We start from the raw sequence: 20812 nt of genomic DNA on the forward strand, positions 1-20812 counted from the left end.
CTTAACAAGAGTATATGTTCTATTTATCAAAGACATGGACCATTAATTGTAGTCTTCCTCCAAATGTCAGCAGAAGTATATTCATTTGTTAATACTTCCTGGGCACCTTCCCAATGGCAACTTTTTGTAGTTGTCGTTTGATTGCAAAAAATAAAAAAATTAAAAAAATTAAAAAAAAACACAAAAGGAATAGAAACAGCAAAGCATAAAATATTCTCTTTATCATAGTTATAAATTTGATCCCAGATTAAACTTGGACATTTAATCTATTTAAATGTGGAAATATAAAATAAATATATATATATATATATATATATATATATATATATATATATATATAGAAAAAAAAAAAGTATTTTAATTATATAACGTTTTACTCAACCAATGTAATGGATTATTCTTATTCTGAAAAGTTCCTTACATCCATGTGATTTTATTAAAATCAGTAAGTAGCTGTAATCCCGTTTCAGAGATGTGTATTCCCCCAACTGCAGCCAAAATGTATGCAAACTTTATACAAAACATTTTAATTATGTACATCTGAAATAATATTAGTTCTTTGACCTTTCTTCCTAAAAACTTGGTGAAGCAAGAATGTTAGTCTATTGTAGATTTCTTCTTTCTAGAAAAAGTATGCTTTTTTTTCTGTATTAAACTGTTAAATCAAACCACTTTAAAATAAAAGTATCAATTTTTTTATTTGATATTTTTGCCTTTCATGGTGTCAATTGCCATGTTCCTTTTGTTGATTTTTTTTTTGTTTGTTTTTTTTTACCAGAGAAATATACAAATCATATAGGGCTGCAAAATATGTACATTACATGTACAATATACAGGAAAATAGAACATAGGATTTACATTTCTCAAGGACAAGTAAATATTTTACATTAAATAATTCAAAACGAATAGTCTGGACTTGTAAAGTTTGCTCCTCAAAAACAAAATTTTTCTTATTCAAGAAAAAAAATCTTGCAGTCAAAATATATAAAAATATGATTTTGCATTAGAAATTCAAACCATTATTTAATTAGTGCTTAGTGAAATTTCATGTTTGTTTCGTTTTTCTACATATACTTTGGTAAGTATGGGCAATAAATTAAGACATTTACGACCAATGTAAAAAAATAAAAAATTTAAAAATGGAGTAATGGAGACAAAAATTAATTTTACACTGCAAAATGGAAGTGGAATTCATAAATCAGAAAAAGTCCCAGCTGTGAACTGGAGAAAATATGCTGCTGTTTTTGTAAAAATAATTTAACTTTACTAGAATATTTTGTCATTTAATTTAGGGATATTTTCTCAAAAGTTATGTTATTTTTAGGTCTAGTTTATTATTAATAAATGTCATATTGATATGTAATGCCCTTACAAAAGGAGATAAAAAAAATTGGTTTCAAGTGCATTGTATTTCGTGAAACCCACCCTTAGTACGCTCACTCTCCCCTCTACCCTCCAGCCCATGAACCATTCATCAGTATGTGCTTTCCTTCTATTTCGAACAACCCCCTTTGAAACCGGACACCAAAGTGTTAAGATTCTGCAAAATGTATCCATACAGAAAGTTTCAAAAATAATATTTTTTCCTTGAAATAAAAATCCCAAACTATTGATTTGAAATAAAAAGGAAACGTTGCCTAGATAAATGTGTAAATAAATACGTACATTTAATTACTGGCAGTATTTAGGGTTATATATACATATAGTCACAAAAGCTTTGAAATAGAAAACAGCAGACCACAATTTCCCATAAACGTAACCATATTGCATGTAAAAGTGTATAGTATTATTATGTAAAAGTATGAATTGTTCTTATAAACTGCATATAATGACTTTGCAATATTAAAGTGGCTTAGTTCATGAAGAACTTTAAAATGGCTAAACACAGCATGAAATAATTGTATTTTAAATTTTTTTTTTTTTTTTTTTAATGACAGGGTCAAGAAGATCAAATTTTTTTTTTTTTTTTTTTTTTAAAACTAGATCCTAAGTCAATTATTTTCCACTAATTTCTTTTACAACCAGTATATTCTTAGAACCATGAATGTGTAATGCGTAAGATGTTTATGCAGCTATGAATCAAAATGGCATGTTGTCCGTTAATGTGTATGAATATTTACGAATTAACATATAAGAATTTATGCAAGATACAAAGTGCAATCCCAACATCTCAAGAGGTATCACACAACAAATAGTAGTTTCTAATATGAAAATAAAATGTCAGAAAAAAAAAAAACTCTATTTAACTGCCGAACTGTGAAACTTTTTGGAGTGAATTCTCCATTAAATGCAACTTTTTTTTTTATTTAAAAATAAAAATAAAACACAGCTTGTCTTCATCCGTCTGCTCCTCTCTCATTCATATAAACCTATTATACATGTTCTAAATCCCGAGCGCTTCAGTCTTAGTTTATCTAATTATATACTTTTTCTTTTAAAAAAAAGTCTTTATTTTTGTAAATAAATATTTTTAGTTCATTTTTTTCATTACTTGTTTTTTTTTTTCCAAGGAGAGGTTGTGTGATATGAAGAAAAATAGATCCAGTTGCTGTCTGCTTGCTTGCAACTCCTAAGTGACCTCTATAAATTAAAGCGGATATTTAATATCGTTCATAGTCATTTCCTTTGTGTCTTACTTGCATACAAACTGGTCGACAATCTCGGTACATTTCTTGCACTTGACATAGCAGCACCAGTGAAACTTGCAATGACATCGCTCAGTCTGTACGGTTTTGAACTGGTCATAACCTCTACCACAGCACATAAGCTCACAGCCGTCCATGCCCTCTGATGTTTTATTGCACAGCCTTCCCTGGGTTCCTAAAGACCCAGTGCTTTCATTGCGCACACAATAATCCGGACTTGGGTCGATATAAACCAGATCGTTCGTAGTTGGAGAGTTGAACTTGTTGTTGACTTGCACCAATTTCCCTCGACTATTGAGTTTCATGGCTGCGGCACTGTCATACTTCTCCTTCAATAAGTCTCCCACTTTCCTAAAGTCAGCAAGTTGTAGCCAACAAGTCTTAAGACTGCAAGATCCAGAGACTCCATGACATTTGCAGGCTACATCCGCCAAGGTACTTACAGCCTGTAAGAAGAAATGCAAGTTTTAGCGTGGTGGTTATAGACATTAGACACAGACTAAGTAGCCCATAAAATTAGCAGTCAAGCTATTTCCGGCACGGAATTCATACAAGGAATAGCTATAGGTTTATCCAAACTATTTTTAAAATAAATTCTTTACTGTATTTGTTTCTATCTTCATCTGCTGGGGGTCTGTTACAAGTTAAATGAATATTTCCTTACATGATCCTGTCCCTACCACATAGTCTAGCTTCCGATTTTAACCATTGCATACCACGGATATTAGACCTTCGCGAAAGGTATGGATTCTCCTTGAGGAGATCCAGTTAGTAGGGAGACTTTAAGGCAATGAAAAATATGCTAAATAACTCTCCTCCAGAAAAAAAAAATGTTCTCTTCAATGCCACCCACAGGTGGCAACCCTGCAAGTCAATTTCAGACCTCTTAAAGAGCTTTGAAACATGACTCAGGTTATCAGTCACCAAAGACACCACATACACAGAACTGTTCTGTGGTTGTTGCTCCTCATCAGTACAGAGTTCTCATTGGCTGCGTGAGAGCCTAATGAAACAGGTACCGATTCTCCTTACAGGACTCCTTAAAGAGGTTGTACAGAATTAGAAAAACATGGCTGCTTACTTGCAAAAACAGCACCACATCTGTAAATTGGTTGCGTTTGGTATCGCAGCTCAGCTCCATTAAAGTGAATAAGACTGAGCTGCAATACCACACACAACCTATGGACAGGTGTGGCACTGTTTTTAGAACAAAGTAGCCATTTTTTATTTATTTTAAATCCTGGACAACCCTTTTAAAGGCAATGCTAAAGAAAAAAAAAAAAACAACAACAACCCATAGATGGCACTGGAGAGACAGATTTCTTCCTTCTGGAAGAGAGCCATTTTGCATATTACAGATATAAGAAACACTAAAAAAACTGCATATAAAATGCAAAGTTACTCTAAAACATACCTTTAAGAATATATTAGGAAATTGGTTAAAAATCAAATATCAGAATCTCGCCTTTAGTGGTGTGAAGGACTCAATAACAATTTACATTTGCCAGATGAAGTTCAAACAGTTTCCCCAATACCAGAAAAGTAGACAGCAGGCTGATTCAGGAGTCTATAGACTGTTTTGTAGCACTTTCACCAGTCTGCTAATGGATTCTAAGATATACTGAAGTACTAAAATAGCTAGTTGGAACAGATATACAGGTTCTGACCAATGGTTCATCATGCATCTTGGTCAGACAATTTTTGCAATGTTGGGAGTCCATAATAGAATATTGAACGTTTGATCTTTCCAGCCAACTGTTCAGATAATGAAGAATGCGATCAGCCATAAAACGTCTATATCTTTGAGGAAAGCATGGATGCTTGTCGGATTCACAGAGAAAGCTTGCGAGTTTGACTTCCCCCACCCACAAGGCTTCATTGACAGCTTTCCCTATATACATGCTCATAGGATGCTCACAGGAAAAGCTGTCAGTGGGTGGGGGCGGTTGAGGCCAGACTCCCAGCCTTTCATCACGAGTCCGACCAACATTTATAGGGTTTGCTGCTACTAAATAAAACGCTGCCCCCAGATAAGGCAGCATAGGACACCTGAAAGGTCCTCTTTAGCCTTACTTGATGGCAAGTACAGTAAATAATATATGTTACATCATGCGGGTCAGTTTTTTGGTGGCAATTAAACTTTGAGATACCATCATGAGAATTCCCTGTGGACTACGCAGAGGTGTTATTAAAAAGGAGCCCAGCGACTGCGGCAGAAGGTAGGACAGGGGTCAAGAGGTCCTGTTGTAGAGATAGGTGCTGGTCCCAGAGGTGTGACCCGCATATATTGGATATTTATGGCATATCCTGTGGATATGCCATAAATATCAGAGATGGGAATAACCCTTTAATTCCACCCTGGAATTTCTGCTTTTAGCCATTGCGTTAGGTTACCCTGTACTGAACAAGGCATTAAAAAAAATAAAAAAGTGATACAATGCAGAGGAAAATCTGGTATAATTCTTCTCTTGATTGACAAACACTAGACTTTTTTTTTTTTTTAGAATTGTCTCATGAAGACAACCCCTTTCTAAATGGAAGCCAACTGCCCTAAGTCACGGCAATCTGCGGTTACCACCGGGGGAAGTCACTTCTGGACAGGAATGTAGCATTATATGATGGCTCATAGAGGGGGTTTTAAGTAGGTAATCCCCCTCTATGTTATCCATACCCTTATGTCAAACAGGGGTTGACTTTATTTGACGAGCCCTTTAACTATTCGCTACTATTGGCAATAAAAAAAATATATAAATTCCACGTCATATTTACAAACTGGAGTCGTGCACTAAACTGGTCTCGATTCTTAATGTATATATGGATTCCATTAGCCTAAATATATGTTAATAAATTTTCAGTAGAAATGCTCACTTTATTATTGGAATATATTAAGAAAGATACAAATTAAACCATGTGGATATTCCTATGTAGCATTACATGACAAAACGATTGTCAGCTGGAAATGTCACCAAGTAGCTTTATTGGTTTCTCCAAGTATGATGATGCTTTACGGCTTCCATAAAAATGAATTATTAAACTTTATGGAGGTCACGGTTTATCAAATAGAGGATTAGCCATGTGTTAGAGAATGGGAATAACCTAGAATTTCCACCATCATAAAAGTCAGACGTATGGCTAGACTTTGGTCTACCAACAAATAAGTTATAAAAGAAAATCTCTCCAGCATGGTATCAAAAAGGAAATAACATACAAATAATAAAGAACCATAAATGTTGCAATCCACTCTTCCCTGACATTACCAGTCCTAATGTCCAGTTATAAAATGAGCTAAAAGTAGAACTCCAGGCAAAAAAAACCAAAAAAACAGGGAGTCTTCGCTCACCTGGAATCATCTTTTGGCTAAGATCAGCAAGGATCTCTTGCTTCAACTCTTCCTTCAACTGGAGCCAACGCAAAACGTTCTCCTTGTCTGCCAGTTGTGACAGGGAACCAAGGCGGTCAGACCTTAATCCTGTTATCTATCTAAAAATTGACAGATTCTGCATTGTCCAGGAGAGTCCTGCAAGCATTCCTAGAGGAGGAGGTTGTCCCAACCAATTTCCTGACACTTCCAGTAGACAAGATAGATAACCAAATAGTATTCGAGTGGTGTGGAGAGACCCCCTAATGTCAGATGCAGGGCTGCATGTTATATTGTAGGGGTTGGAAATTACTGAAACCTACTCAACTTTCAGTTTAAGTAGAGTTCTCCTTAAAAATGGTTTCTAATAGGACTTGAGAAGGTTCCCCTTTAGATCACATTTAAATTATAACCGTTCTACCTTACGAAGCAGCATTTTATAAATGAAAGCCATCACTAAAACCGTCTGACACGGATTCCAACATCTGACACCTTAGTAGTGACTCGTATCTTAAATCCATAATAAATCTTATGCTGGCTTTACTCACTGAGAAACATGCAGAAATATTGGGCAAAGAGCAGGATATTTAGGCCAAGTTCACATCGGAGTAGGAGGCTTAGTTATGAGCCTCCGCTGTGGATTCCATAAAAAATGGCTGAAAAAAATACTGCGCTACTTTTTCTGGTAAAATTACGGAAACTATGACAGAATCCCAATGAAATACGTTAAAGTCAATAGGTCCCATCTGGCACCATTTGTGGCTGTTATGTGACGGATCCGGCACTCAATAATGGTCGTCGTTCTGTTCCTATGACGGTGATGTAAACTTAGCCTTAGTGTGAATGTATGTGAGGCTTAATACAATATCTATGCCTAATTTAACTAGGATCAATTTGCGAAATGCAGTCTGGGTGTGCAGAAACTAAAGTGATTGACTCTTGTTTGAAGAAGACGAGGTGAGAAGAAGTTCTTGTATGGGCAGTCAAGAAGGCAAAGTGTGTAGCGCTGTCCCTTAGCAGCGCTGGGTCTCGAGTCTGAACCGAAGGACAACAGCTGCATGAAGTTATCCTGGGCCGCCCCATAAGATACTGTTCACTGGCTTTCTATGACATTGGCTCTAGTATGGATTTTAGATAGCGTTGTAGTGGTCAAAATTAGGATTCGACTTGTATGAAAACTAGCGCAGCCAAATTCTTTGAATTGCCCAAAGCAATTAGATCATTACCTATATTGTTTAATGGGTAGTAGAAAACGAGTAGCTGGAATTTGGTTGATATGAGCAACATCTCCTGCTTTTGACTGCCATAATATGAATTAATTAGGCCAATTATGTGGGGGAGGGGGGAGAATCGTGAAAGGGAAGAAATCTTATCTAATAAGAAATCAGTATATTTTCATTAAAGGGGTTTTCTTGGATTTAACATTGGTGGTCTTTTCTTAAGATAAGCCATCAACGTGTGATCCGTGTGCATACCACCCAAGGATCCCATTGATAAACAAATTTCCAGTGGGGGTCTGGGGGAGACGGGACCTTCACGATCACGGATTGATGGCCTGTAAAATTGTAATAATTTCCAAATACTCACGTGTGAGAACGTTTAACATGTTTGCCCAATTACACTAGACGTGACTTTTTCATATATGCATTACAAAGATGACACGGAGTGCTATGGGAACTGTATCAGAGCACCAAGAGCGACAAGTACCTGCAGAATTATGAACATATCCTGCAAAGGAGACTTCTCTGAACAATGTCCAAAATAGTTGCACACAAAGAATTACTAACTAGCACATTTCAGTCATTGTTAGCCAAAGAGCCAGGTCTGTACATACATAGGATGCCTAATGCTTGACCAAGCCACCTTAACTTTCCCACCCTGGAATAATAGGACTAGGGTCTGCCCCAACCTTAGCCCTCGTAGGTGAGAAGGACAACAATACTCTTGTGCTGGTTCTCACCTCCCTGGTTTGCTAATGTTATATGTAGAATGGGGTGCCTGCATAGGTTAACCCTGTTCATGGGGAAAGGAGATGGAGCCAAGTTAAGGGCCCACTTTCAAGATGCCCCATTAGGGCATATAAGTCAGAAAGAAAAATATGAACCATGCTCTATAAAAAAGTGCAAGCCACAAAGTCCAGTAAGTACACGGGCCAATGATCGTGCAAATGTGTAAGCTGATTAGCCGATGAACAAGAAAACGCTCCTTTGGCGGGTGATCGGCTTGTTTGTGCGGCCAATAAAATGGTTGCTAGTCGGCAGCACATCTCCCTGTGTAAACAGGTGGATGTGTTGAAGACATGATGGAAATGTATATGGAGGAGCGACTGTAGTAACTATCGTTCGACCACATACATTACCGATCATAGCTCCTGAAAGGATCAAACAAGTGCATAAGCGGTCTCGTCAATCAGCACTTGTTTTTCATGGCCCATATCAGGCCTTATAAAAAGACTTCAACTCTCAATCTGTGGTAAATGTACACAATGGGGTGCCGGTCATGTCTCTAGTGTCTTCACAATTTCTTCTTATGTCCTGCACATTGTATGATCATATCCTTGGGGGTACTTTGATGTAATTTGATTAGGGAGTACATTGAGAGATAGATAGATTTTATTTAATCTTGGAGACGCAGGATAGGGGAATGTTTATTATGCAGCCTACGGACATATACTGCCCAATGAGACCACTTATTTGGAACTGCCATATAAGAAAGTAGACAAACATCCCCCCCCTAAGGCCTCATGCACACATCTATCGGCCGTTGTACGGCCGCTAATGACGGATCCGTGAAACACAAACTACACACAGATGGCTTCCGTGAGCAGTCCGTTGTTTCACAGACCAAATCAATGAAAAGGCCGAGACTGTTCCGTCAAGAACGGACAGGAGTAGGACCTGTCCTATATTTGACGGAACGGCCGCACGGTTCCGTTAAAACAACGGAAGTGTGCATGGCCCCGTAGAAATGAATGTGTCAGGGTGCTATCAGTTAAGAAAAACAGATAGCACCCTGACGAAAAAAACTGAAGTAGGCATGAGGCCTTAGTATCCACAAAACTGATCACTGATGGTGACAAATGACAATCACCATTTTGACAGTAAATTGTCTGATTGAATTTAAATGAAGATCAGTCATGGCATAATTAACAATTCTGATTTTTTTCTAATATACTTTGTGCTTCTACTCCTCACCATTTTGAGGGTTCTCGGTTTGCAGTCAGTGAATGGTAACATTCTTATTTAGAGTGAAAACTCTGCTGACCTAGTTCAGCTCACAGGTGACAGTTTGCTACAATGTATAAGAATATGCAATCCCCTGTAAACTAAATACATCAGGAGCATAAATCTCCCTCCTTTGTTGAGAACCCTCAGTGAGTCGTATTGGGTCTGTATGGGTTTTCTCAGAGGCGTAACTTGCAGCTCCTAGGCCACAATGCAAAATTCGTAAGTCGGCCCCCACCTACAATGTGCCATGTATAATACTGGTGTCTGTGGCATATGGACTTTGGGCCCCATCAGACGCCAGGGCCCGGCTGCTGCCTCTGCACCCCCTATAGATACGCTCCTGGAATTTTTCTTTTCTGGATTTTAACAAGAATGCTTCAATTCACTGATCAAGGAAAGATCATGAGAACGATGAAGAATTGGTTGTTCATTGATTCAACTTTGAGCGATTGATCAGCTTTGTAGCTTAAAGCAGATTTCTGAAGCATGAGATTGGACCCGGGACGTCACTAGAATTTATGGGGCCCCATAGCAAAATAAGATGGGCCAAACCACCTAGTGACAGGAAACTGCAACAGAAGCATAGGTAGCAACTATTAAAAGTATGGCTAATAGCGTCATATGTCAAACCCACATAGTAGTGCTAGATAGCAGAAAGCCACCAACATGTTATACCTCACAAAAATAAACAATGGTCTTGCACCTGAGTGGGCCCACTCAACCTGTGGGCCCCATAACAGCTGCTATGACTATAGTTACGCCCATAGACTCGGCATAGTTCAAATAGACACTAAAACACAAGGACACAAAACTAAAATACAAGGCTGCCATGCTGTCCTTGAAGACATACAGCCTGTGAAGCGAGGGACCAGAATGATGTTCATGAATCACATGGACCACATCTGAGGACCCGGGCAAAGGTTTCACTCAAGATGGGATTTGAACTAAGCCACGTAGCCCAGGAGCGAAGACGGGGAGGATGACGGAGGCTGCAAACGGCTACTACTGTACGTAATCCTTTATATTAATAATATAACCCATGAAGTATATGGTTACTAACAGGAGATTAGAAATTCTTTTCTTAAAGGGTTTTGCAGGGAAAACACATTGACGGACTATCCGATCTGTAGACTGAAGTGGCTGCGGCACACCAGTATGTGAATGGGGCTTAACTGCGGTACCACCAGACGGGCTACTGTATCTGGATAAATACTAAAGGTGCCGCAGAACTCTAGTGAACGATACAGATCCTGAATTCTGCTGATCGGTCGGTGTCCTGTGTAGGCCAGACCCCACCAAACAACACCACCTAATCGTAATAGACAGGCCGTCAATGGGCTTTCCCGATAAACCCCTTTGACAACAACAAGCAGCCAACCTTCACTTGTACTAAAAAACATAGTAGGTTGCACTATGTTGCTAAGGAGCAACTGACAATGTTAAAATACATCGAATCTGCCTGAAATGGACAAACTACTATTGAGTATAAGAGCCACGTTAACTTTTTTTTAGTCGACAGGCATTACAAACTTCAATATGAAAACAGCCCACAGATTTAGGCCCCAGTGGCAAAGGTCGAGTGACATTGACTACTAGGCTCCCAGTTTTTGTCCAGCCCTAAAATAATTTCGATGGGATGCAAGTCTGGGAAATCCCAAGAGGCAGAAGAATATTCCTGGGACATAGGGACTGCGGTTGGAATGGACAGTTTAATTCATAGGATAGATTGCATTAATAGGACTCCTTACCCTTCTTCCAGCTTCATTGTTGTGTAAGTTCATCACGATTCTGGCGTTATCATAGGTTCCTTTCTGGTAGATTTTCTCTCGTTCCCTTGCATCCACAAATTCCTTAGCAAATCTGTAGCCATAGTCTAGATTATCCCCGCAGCCACCCCACAGCCAATCCCGGGGTAGATCCTTTGGACGGGCTGCCCTGCTACAGCCACATGTGGACAGCTCCCCCTCTCTGCAGGCTCTGCTCACTGCGTTCACTACTCCAGCAGCACTGATTGCATAGGTGAATGCCGTCTCTCTGCTCCCTGCAAAACAATATATGAATTATAGCAAGAAAAATCCAATGAGTCCAAAATACAATAGTCTAGCACATACAAACACATATATAATACATGCAAGATATGTGCATAATAACTATAAACCTCCATTAACAGAGTATGAAAATATATATCTTCTGTAAGAGTTTCTCCATTTCTGAGCAACCTTATTCTAATAAGGGGGTAAACATTAATCCATAGCAGCACCCAAAATAAGGGCCAAAGTCAGCACCAAGCAGGCCTTGGTAAATTCTATGGCCAACTGGGCTGGAAGGGCCCATGGGGATTATACTAAAAAGACTATGCCTTTCAAGCCGATGTTGGGGTAGACAGGGGGCCCAAGGGAACTCTAATATTATATTCAGCCACAATCTTGTCCTCTGATATCAACCAGATTAGTTATCAAAAGAGGACAAGATTATGGGTAAAATATTAAATGAGTTCCTGGATAATAATGTAGAGAGTTATATCTATTACCCACAAAACAATTGTAATATTGGTTTATTTTTATTTTTTAAAGATATGTTCCTTGAAAAGAAGTTACATAAAATAATTTACTTTTTTTTTTTAAAAACACTCAAGATGTTTGATGATTTTAGATTTAAACACAGTTATATTCATAAACATTAGGGCATTTTCAAAATACGCCCCGTAATAGGGACCTTTTGTATCTGCAGGTTGAAGTAGTTTAGTCAATTTATCTGTTAATCAGAAGTGGAGAAGGTTCATGGGGTGGAAGTGATTTTGGGCTTTTTCAAAACTTTCTTCCTACACTAGTTCCCATTAAATGAAAACAAGATGATTTGAGAAGTTACATGTGCAGAGGGTTACAATAACTGCACTTAACTGACTTTCCAAAATAAATGTCATGCAGAAAAAAAAAAAAACACAAGATCCTTAAATCAGATATCTACTTTTTTTTTCTGTACCTCCTATCAAAGTTTGTGCCATCTCATTCTTACATTGAATTAAAATCATCTCCGTGTTTATCTCTAAATGGCCTTTAAACGCATTGAAATGGAGAATTTAAACCGAAAGTCTGCAGAAGGTTTGTATTAAATTAAGAAACAAGTTCTGTTCACTTTGTGTAACGTGAGTGTTCTGTCTATATGAATGCCATATTGTCCGCAGTCCTATAGAAATGCCATAGGCCATCTGAAATCCAAGGAGAAAGTCATGATTCGGCAATGAATATAAACCGCTTTAACTAATCTGACCCCATAGAATTTATTGGAGTGTGAGGCGACCACAGTGTAATTCGTCTTAGAATTTAAAGATTTAAGGTATGGGCTTATAGAAGATTTAAACTTTTTTAAAATGACTAACAATTAGGGGGAAAAATAAAGATTATCCTTTTTTTTCATACCTCTATATAAAAAAAAGGACCTATTTTTGGGAGAAGGGTGGGATATATTTGCTATTTATGTATAGGTTTGTTTTTTGTTTCCTTACTTTTACATTTATAAGTTCGTTTTTCAGCGGTCTGCTTTTTTGTTTGTTTTTTTCTTTATACAACTTATTTAAATAGATTGGACAAAATATTTTCATTCTTTCGTCAACTCATGGAAACACACACAATAATATATATATATATATATATATATATATATATATATATTATTTTTTTTATAGTTTTTGGTTTAACCACATTCAATTAAAATAGCAGCTGGAGTAGTTACAATCAGCTTTATTTGCATATTTTAATATATTTATCAAATTTGTAAAGGGAAACAAAGGTGAAGACAAATGCACATAATGAAAAGTTTCATTCTGCAACATGGAAACATATTTGAAATAGGAAAAAAGTTGGGTGTAATATTATAGCATGAAATGCCCGTAGCCGTGTAGGACCTAGATGTGGCCTTCTGACAAAGACACGCAATATTATTTATCTGTACATGCAAGCACTTCGGAAAGGAAAATATACAACGTAAAATGTTTGATAATCGTTTGAGACATGTAAAGACATATTGATGTATGGAATTACCAAAAATCGCAGCAAAGTGCCTAGAAAAGCACATTAATTCTGTAATGCAGATCATCTTTAAAGCCAAGCAATTTCACATTTCAGCTAATTTCCCAGAAATAAAATAATACAACTGGCTCACCCCACCCCCCACTTTATGAAGCTTAAATATAGTCTGAGAGTCCAGTTTCTTGCAGTGGATGAATAGTCTCTTCTCTATCCCAGTCTGGGACGCCGCCTCCAAATACCTATTAAGCCCTCTTAGCACAGCAGTTAGTTTAAGTGGCTAATTGCCCTTATAAATTACTTCTTGTTTAAGAAATAGGTTTATACCAGGATATTAAGGAGATTTGAAATATAGAGAAATAGTCTGGAGCATTCAACACCAGAAAATCCCCCAGGATTGAGATTGTCACAACCTGCAAGGAGGCACCTGTAAGATCAACCTAAGTGTGGAGTTGTACTAAAATGACTGTAAACCACGTGTAAACAAGATGGAACAGAGTGGAAAGAAAACATGAGAAAGGGGATCATGTAGAAACACAGCTCACTCTCTCTGTAGGTGTGAAAACAGGATAATACAATAATTCCCATAATAAGGTCATTAAACTGGGGCAGGAACCAGAGATTGAATGTAGATCTTAGTTTTACATGGTTTCATCATCATTATTCTATAGAGGACAAGTTAGTAGGGAAGTCAATCTCTAGAACAAATAGCACTAGACCAAGTGTAATGTATATTGCAGCAAATTATGTTCTAAATGTGTCACCTACTATAGAAATAACACCCAAAAATTGTGCAGAGATCACTGGAGGGGAAAAAAATGCTAGTAATTGTAGTTACAAAGATAGCAAAAAGAGACAGACACACAGAGATAGAGAGACAGACAGAGACAGAGAGAGACACAGAGACAGACAGACACACAGAGAGAGAGACAGAGAGACACAGAGAGAGAGAGAGACACAGAGAGAGAGAGACAGAGACAGACACACAAAGAGAGACAGAGAGAGAGAGAGACAGAGAGAGAGACAGAGACAGACACACACACAGAGAGAGAGAGAGAGAGAGAGACAGGCAGACAGACACACAAAGAGAGACAGAGAGAGGAGACACAAAGAGAGAGACAGAGACACACAGAGGACAGAAAGACAACTACATTACAAGTATAAGTAAGGATGGATGCATAAATACACCAATTTAGAATGCCTAAAAGCCACACTAATATATATACTATAAATCAAGACATCAAGAAGACATAAAGATATTTGTCTGAATGATTAGGGTTGTTCTTACCTATTTGCATGACTCTGCCAAACACTGAAGTGTTATCCACCGTGCTGCAGTTCCACCTCCTGTGTCTGAATTGGTACTGGCATTCTTTGATGCCAGTTTTTGCCCCCTCCCCGATGTATTGCATGTGGTCCTGATAGAGCTGGCACAACTTCTTCTGCCCCTGTGAGAGCCCCGATAACTGGCTGCAGAGAGGTTGTGCCCCGATAATGTACACTTCTGGGAGCTGAACAGGGTTCATAGCCAGAGACCTGCACACAAAAATCATAGCGTCAACCATTATAACGGATACGATGGCACGATCTGATCGTTCATACAATCTGCTTCAAGTGTACAGCATAGTTTGTAATAGATACATTAATAATGTCGCACGATCTGAACGTACAGCACAATACAAAACGCTACAAAAAAAAAGAAAAAGGACGATCAGATCGTTCCTACAATCTACTGTCAATATACAGCAGACTATGCAATAGACTAACTTATAATGTAACACAGCAAAAAAGGTGCAATGATGTGCAGTGACTTAGTACCCACCCGTGCTAACACAATGACGATTTGATCGTATATGCTATATCTACAGCAGATACCTTCCAATAGAAAGTTGTGTAAAGTAAAATAAAAGCAAATAAATAATTACAAAAAAAGGCAAATAAGATACAATATATATTATAGTAATACGCAGCTTGATCGTACACCATAGTGCAATCACAAAGACGATCTGATACGATCTACAACAGATACATCAAATACTCGCAGCAAAGGCTGATACACATTGTATCTCAGTGAGAAATATCCTATGCACCTTACGTTCTAGTTTTTATCACACAACACAGCGGAATGGCCGGACAAGTCAATGAAACATAGCAGAGAAATAGAAATATAATGTGCTCACCACCAAGAACTGGCGTCCACCACCACCTGAGAAATGCAGGACAATGTCAGGAGGAGGACAAGGAGATAACTGGAGATCATGGCTCCCCCGGGTACCCTAAAACCTCCTGCCTTCAAGAACAGTCCCAAGGACGGCTGAAAATAGAGAGAAATTAAACGTTAATAGAAAATTTGTGTTTAGATATTATAGTTACATATATAACAATATTTACTGTAAATCAAATGCCAAAACATTAAACATATTTCAATAAAGTCAGAAAAGTACTATATAGCAATTATGTATAATATATAAAATACTAATAAATAACCAAAATAAATATTACTATAAAATATATATGTATGTATGTATGTATGTATATGACAGTGTAGGATTGGGTACAGTAGGGTTATACAGCTTTACACCCACATAGTGACTGAAGCTCTGTATGCCTATGCTCTGCATTAGTCCCTGCAGGGTCCCTGTGTGTGAGGATCTCCAGTATCTGTGCCTGCTCTGTGTACTTGTTGGTATCATTTATATGTGCTAATAGATTTACAAAGGATGTCCAAACCATGAGACAGGGAAGCTCTAACGAATAACATTTGGATTAAGCAATCCCCCAGCTGCCAGCACCAGCCGCACATCTGCTGCAGTCCCTGCTGCTCCCACATACTGTACATGTACATCACATACATCTCCAGCCATTTATTATATGTACTGAGTCAGTGGCAAAGCTACAAGTGAACTAAAATGCAACAATGATAAGATAGATCACTTGATTCTAACCTTGTTAAACTTCCTTACCCCCTCCCCAATACCCCAAAGCTGCCTCATCCTCTCCTACAATCAGCAGAAACACAAAGGGCAGCCTCTGTCTTACCTCATCTGGTTTTACTTCTCCAGGATATTACAGCAGAGGGGACATATGAAGAGGTGCAGCTACTCCCAGCAGTTACTATACTGGGCCCATCACAGCCCACATCTTGTCTACTCACTGCTGCCAGTTATTTATTACCAGCTCTGCTAAACAACTTTATTTACCCTGGGTTATAAATTCCCTGTCCACCCTCATCCTCAGTATTGTGAGGCTTGTGACTACTCACATGGTGACAATTAACAAACCCCTCTGATTATTATAATTATTTGTAGAAAGTCACAAATAAGAGAATAGAATACATTGTGTCATAGTAAAATATTATACTGGATTATTGAATATCTTACATAAGGATGTAGTGTAAAATAGCACTGTGTATATATATATATATATATATATAGAATAGCACTATAATATTATAGTAGTATATTTTATACAATAGCTGTACAACATTGTATTTGGTCAGTAGAAGATTATATAGGAGGATGGTTTATTTAATATATTATACTATTTTGGATATGGTGGTATTGAATTATAGTTTATAATTGCACTAGAACATATATAAATCATGAAAGTATATTATATTGTACATTATAGTAGTAAATTACATAGAATAGTATTGTAACATTGTATATGGTCAGAATAGTATATTGTATATAATAGCCCCCATAACATTGTATTAGAGTATAGTGTATATAATAGCACTATAGCATATTCTGTATGATATCATAATAGAAAATATTGGATAGATAGGACATGATATATTAAACATATTACATTATTATAATGATCTTTATTTAATAATTATCCTTGGATGATCAAACTCAGAAGGAATTTAAGAACGAATATACAAAGAAACATCACCAGCACCTGAAACAATGTAGAGCCACCACCCAACACACATTACATATGCTAAAAATATAGATTTATTAAACATGGTTTATGTAAATGAAAGTAAATTACACCAAACAGCAAAACATAAAACCATAGAAAATAAACGATTTTAGATAAATCTGAAGATAAAAGTATTTATATATAAAACCCTGAGACTTTTAATCTTATTCACATTACTCATTAATTTTAAAAAAAAAATTGTGATTATTAGTTCTAAAATGTCGCATAACAACTAATACATTCGGGGATTACATTCTTCTACCAATCAGGGTCTATTTACAATACAGAAGTTCTTGAGATTTTCTTAATATTTTTACACGGACTTCGATTTGTAATTAATTATTTTCGTCGTCTATAATTAAAATGTGTAAATCGGATGTACACATCGTTATAAATCGTTCTAAACCGATTACCCTCAGAAATTAGATTACATGGACAATATTGGGAGTCTTCCCTCTGAGCTTAAATAATAAGATGTCGGTAATTAGAAAAGTTTTAATTTACAAATGAAAACAAATATTTCACAGATTAATTGTCCAGATCTTATTATAATTAAGTTTCCCTCATGCACACGGAGCGGCCACTTCCATTATGCGGCTGTATCTACATATTTATAACATCGGACACAAGGGGGCGCTCTCCCTGCGCCATGAAATCTTTATAAAATGGAAAGGTGCAATTAATTTCTGCTTGTTGTGGGGGGTGGGAGAGGAAAGGGGGTTGGGGCACTTGTCAATGTAGCATACAGGAAATTTATGATTACAAGAAACTGGTCTGGACATACAGCGACTTCAGGTGGCCGAGCAAATTGGGATTAAATGTAGAAGGCATCTACTGTGGCTGCTTGTGTATTGGCCTATGAAAAGCAGTTAACCCCTGGTTAGATCACTGCATATAATGAATATTTTTGTTTGGTAGCTGCTACTTTGTTAATACAATATAATTCACAGATATTAGTCATATTTGTATTATTTCTTTATAACGGGGGTAGTTGACTCCCAGTATTTAGATCAGACCCTGCTCTATTGAAAGCATCATTGCCTTGTGTCCCTTGTCCACTTAATAAGATAAGTGAGATGTTGACCAGGGCCACAGATGCCGAAGTAATAATCACATTCTAAGTGACAAATCTCCTAAGTGTTTGTGCAAGGGGCAGATTAGGTATCAATTGAAAATCATTAACAAGTTCAACTAGACCTGAGGCAGTTGACACATTCCATCAAGACCTTGAATTCAAGAGAAATTCTCATTTGTTACATTAATTGTCATAAGATGTAACCCATAGACAATGGAGTCTAAGAGGTTAAAACATAAATTAACCCACCTAGTGGGTTAACATTATCATGAAACTACCCAGGTTTTTTTGGTTTTGTTTTTTGGACTAGAAGATAATCATTAGCGACTGCTAATCTATATAAAACAAAAATTCTAATACCCAAAAATTGGCCAAGAGGTAAATTGTTGTTTTTTTTTACAATAACCGCAATTGCAGCCTTCGCCAATAGGGGGCAGCAAAGGTTACCAGTTGCTCAAAGCTCACCTCTTTCTAGTTTACCTACTTTACATAGAGGATGCCTGATTGAAGTGCACATTAATGATGGTGGAGTCATTGTCTTGACCACCTGCACTGGGTAGACGCCTTTAGGTTCACTAGTTTGTCCCATAGTAAAGGGTTATGGGATTTATTTATTTTTTGTAACAAGCAGCGACTTTTTGGAATTCCAAGGCACAAATGTGCAACATCCCCCATTCAAACATATTGAGCCATGTTGTGAGTTTTAGGAACACGTGCAATAAACCAGCCTGGTGCTATTGTCTACTCTATGTAGCCTGTCTGGGAGGGAGGAGATCCTGGCTTAGAGTCTAGGTGTAAAGTGGGACCATCTCATCTCCAAATTTCCATGTGTTCTGGAGCAACATTTGCACTTAAGACTCCAAAATAAACTTTCTCAGGGACTCGGCTTGAACTTGTAGTGACAAATTGCAACATTGTTTAAATTCTAAAAAAAACTATTGACCACCCGACCTGACTACAGCTTCTTCATTTGGAAGGCTACTCCTTCTCATGCATATATGGGATCAAAAAAATAGGAAGAGGGTTATTATTTTTCAGGGGGTTAAGGGTGAGTGTGAAGTCATTTAGTTAACAACATGTTGAATCTCTCTTTGCTTTGTTCCATATAATGTCAAGATGGTGAAGAACCCTTGAAGGACCTTCTGAAAAATATCTGAGAAGACTTGAGACTTTGTCCTTCCTTAAAAAGGTAAAGCTTATTCTATAACTAGAAGATATAAAGATAAAGTGCTTGAAAAAAAATAAAATAGTCCTGCTAAGAGTTATAAGATGTCTGTGAGGTGGGACAAATGTAGGACTTGCTTTTCCCTTCTAGAGAATAGTGATTATGTTCAGACACTCACCTTCATCATGGTTCACACTAGTAGAACAAAGTTATAATCCAAGGCAGAGTAAATCCAAAACTGAACTTGAGCCCCTATTAATAAAAGACCCCCCTACAGCAAAGGGAGAGGATTTGTGTGTAATCCCCGATGAGTGAAGCTCCAAAGACTTTCTTCAGGTTCCTCCTGGTTTCAGATATAGAAGCCACCCTGTTAGCTGTACCCCCAATGGTAGATCCTCTTTGTTAGGGGACTGGGGCTCCTTGCCAAGACTGACCACTTTCCTGGAGGTCCTGAGCCAGGTGTATGGAGTATTCCGGATTGTTAGTCCCAAATTTGACCTGAAGGCTTCCAGCAAATCTCCCAGAATGAAGCAGCCCCCCAGATAACTATGAAGCCCACCTATGCAGCGCCCCTGGTAGTATTCTCAAAGTGCAAAACCTGAACCACAGTCCATCACAAGGCAATGGGATTATCTTTAAATCAGGGGAGACAGCACCCCACAGTCTGGATCAGATACAGGACGTGGGTGAGGGCACCCCTAATCTCATGGAATGGTGCAGACTTCCTGTCATTTCAATGAAGGGTTCACAAGACTGGCAAAGGGGGACCGAACTGATCACCAGGGTGCGCAAAATCCGCTCCAGAGTTCATGTACACAGCACAGGGCGCTCTGGATTCTCACCAGCCGGCTGGGTCTCCCCTTTAATAATGGGACCTGAGTAGATCTGTGCTGTATAGAGCTGTAGATGGGCAATCCTTGTGTGTGCAGCGGGCATCCAGCAGCGCCCAGTGTGCGCCCTTCTCTCTCCTGTCTCCAGCTCCCACTGTGGAAAGTTCAGCAGCCAGAGCTGGGAAAACTTCAAGGCCGCGCATGCGCAGTGCGCCGACCTATTGCAGGCATTAAAGCCATATAACGCGGTGTACATTGTACTGGTGATTATCTATCCGCAGGAATGAGGGGTTTGCGCTGCAGCCACAGGGGGGCATGTTCCCCAGCACCGGGGGATCACACAGTCATAGAATATTCATGGAGGGCGCTGGTAAGCGGCACATATATACATTAGTGGAGCCCAATTAACCCTTGCATGACAGGCTCCAACCCGGGCCGCTTCTGTGGACAGCTGTCAATCACTTTTGATTCATGACGTCACGTGGCATGACGTCCTGATGTCATATAAATGACATCTTCAGTTTTATCGTTTTTTAAGGCAGCTTAATTTGCCTTTTTGA

General features: G+C 38.1%; 1 protein-coding gene across 1 annotated transcript; it reads right to left on the reverse strand.

Annotated features, from left to right (window-relative positions):
* Positions 1 to 1991: 1991 nt before the first annotated feature.
* WNT5A (Wnt family member 5A) lies at positions 1992 to 20392 on the reverse strand. The gene is made up of 5 exons (XM_075832378.1): positions 19601 to 20392; positions 15436 to 15569; positions 14544 to 14791; positions 10979 to 11271; positions 1992 to 3091 (listed from the first exon to the last, which is right to left on the reverse strand). The coding sequence occupies exons 1-5, from the start codon at positions 19607 to 19609 to the stop codon at positions 2633 to 2635; spliced, it is 1143 nt and encodes a 380-aa protein (XP_075688493.1). The 5' UTR covers positions 19610 to 20392; the 3' UTR covers positions 1992 to 2632.
* Between the last annotated feature and the right edge of the window lie 420 nt (positions 20393 to 20812).

This window comes from Rhinoderma darwinii, chromosome 7 (genome assembly GCF_050947455.1).
Source record: "Rhinoderma darwinii isolate aRhiDar2 chromosome 7, aRhiDar2.hap1, whole genome shotgun sequence".
In the NCBI taxonomy this organism is placed as follows: domain Eukaryota; kingdom Metazoa; phylum Chordata; class Amphibia; order Anura; family Rhinodermatidae; genus Rhinoderma; species Rhinoderma darwinii.

Bases quoted from the DNA above. Each gene is read 5' to 3' on its own strand.
- WNT5A (XM_075832378.1), bottom strand. The intron at 14,792-15,435 runs GTGAGCACATTA...TTTTGTGTGCAG, and splicing joins GTGGACGCCAGTTCTTGGTG to GTCTCTGGCTATGAACCCTG. The intron at 11,272-14,543 runs GTAAGAACAACC...ATTGTTTTGCAG, and splicing joins TGGCAGAGTCATGCAAATAG to GGAGCAGAGAGACGGCATTC.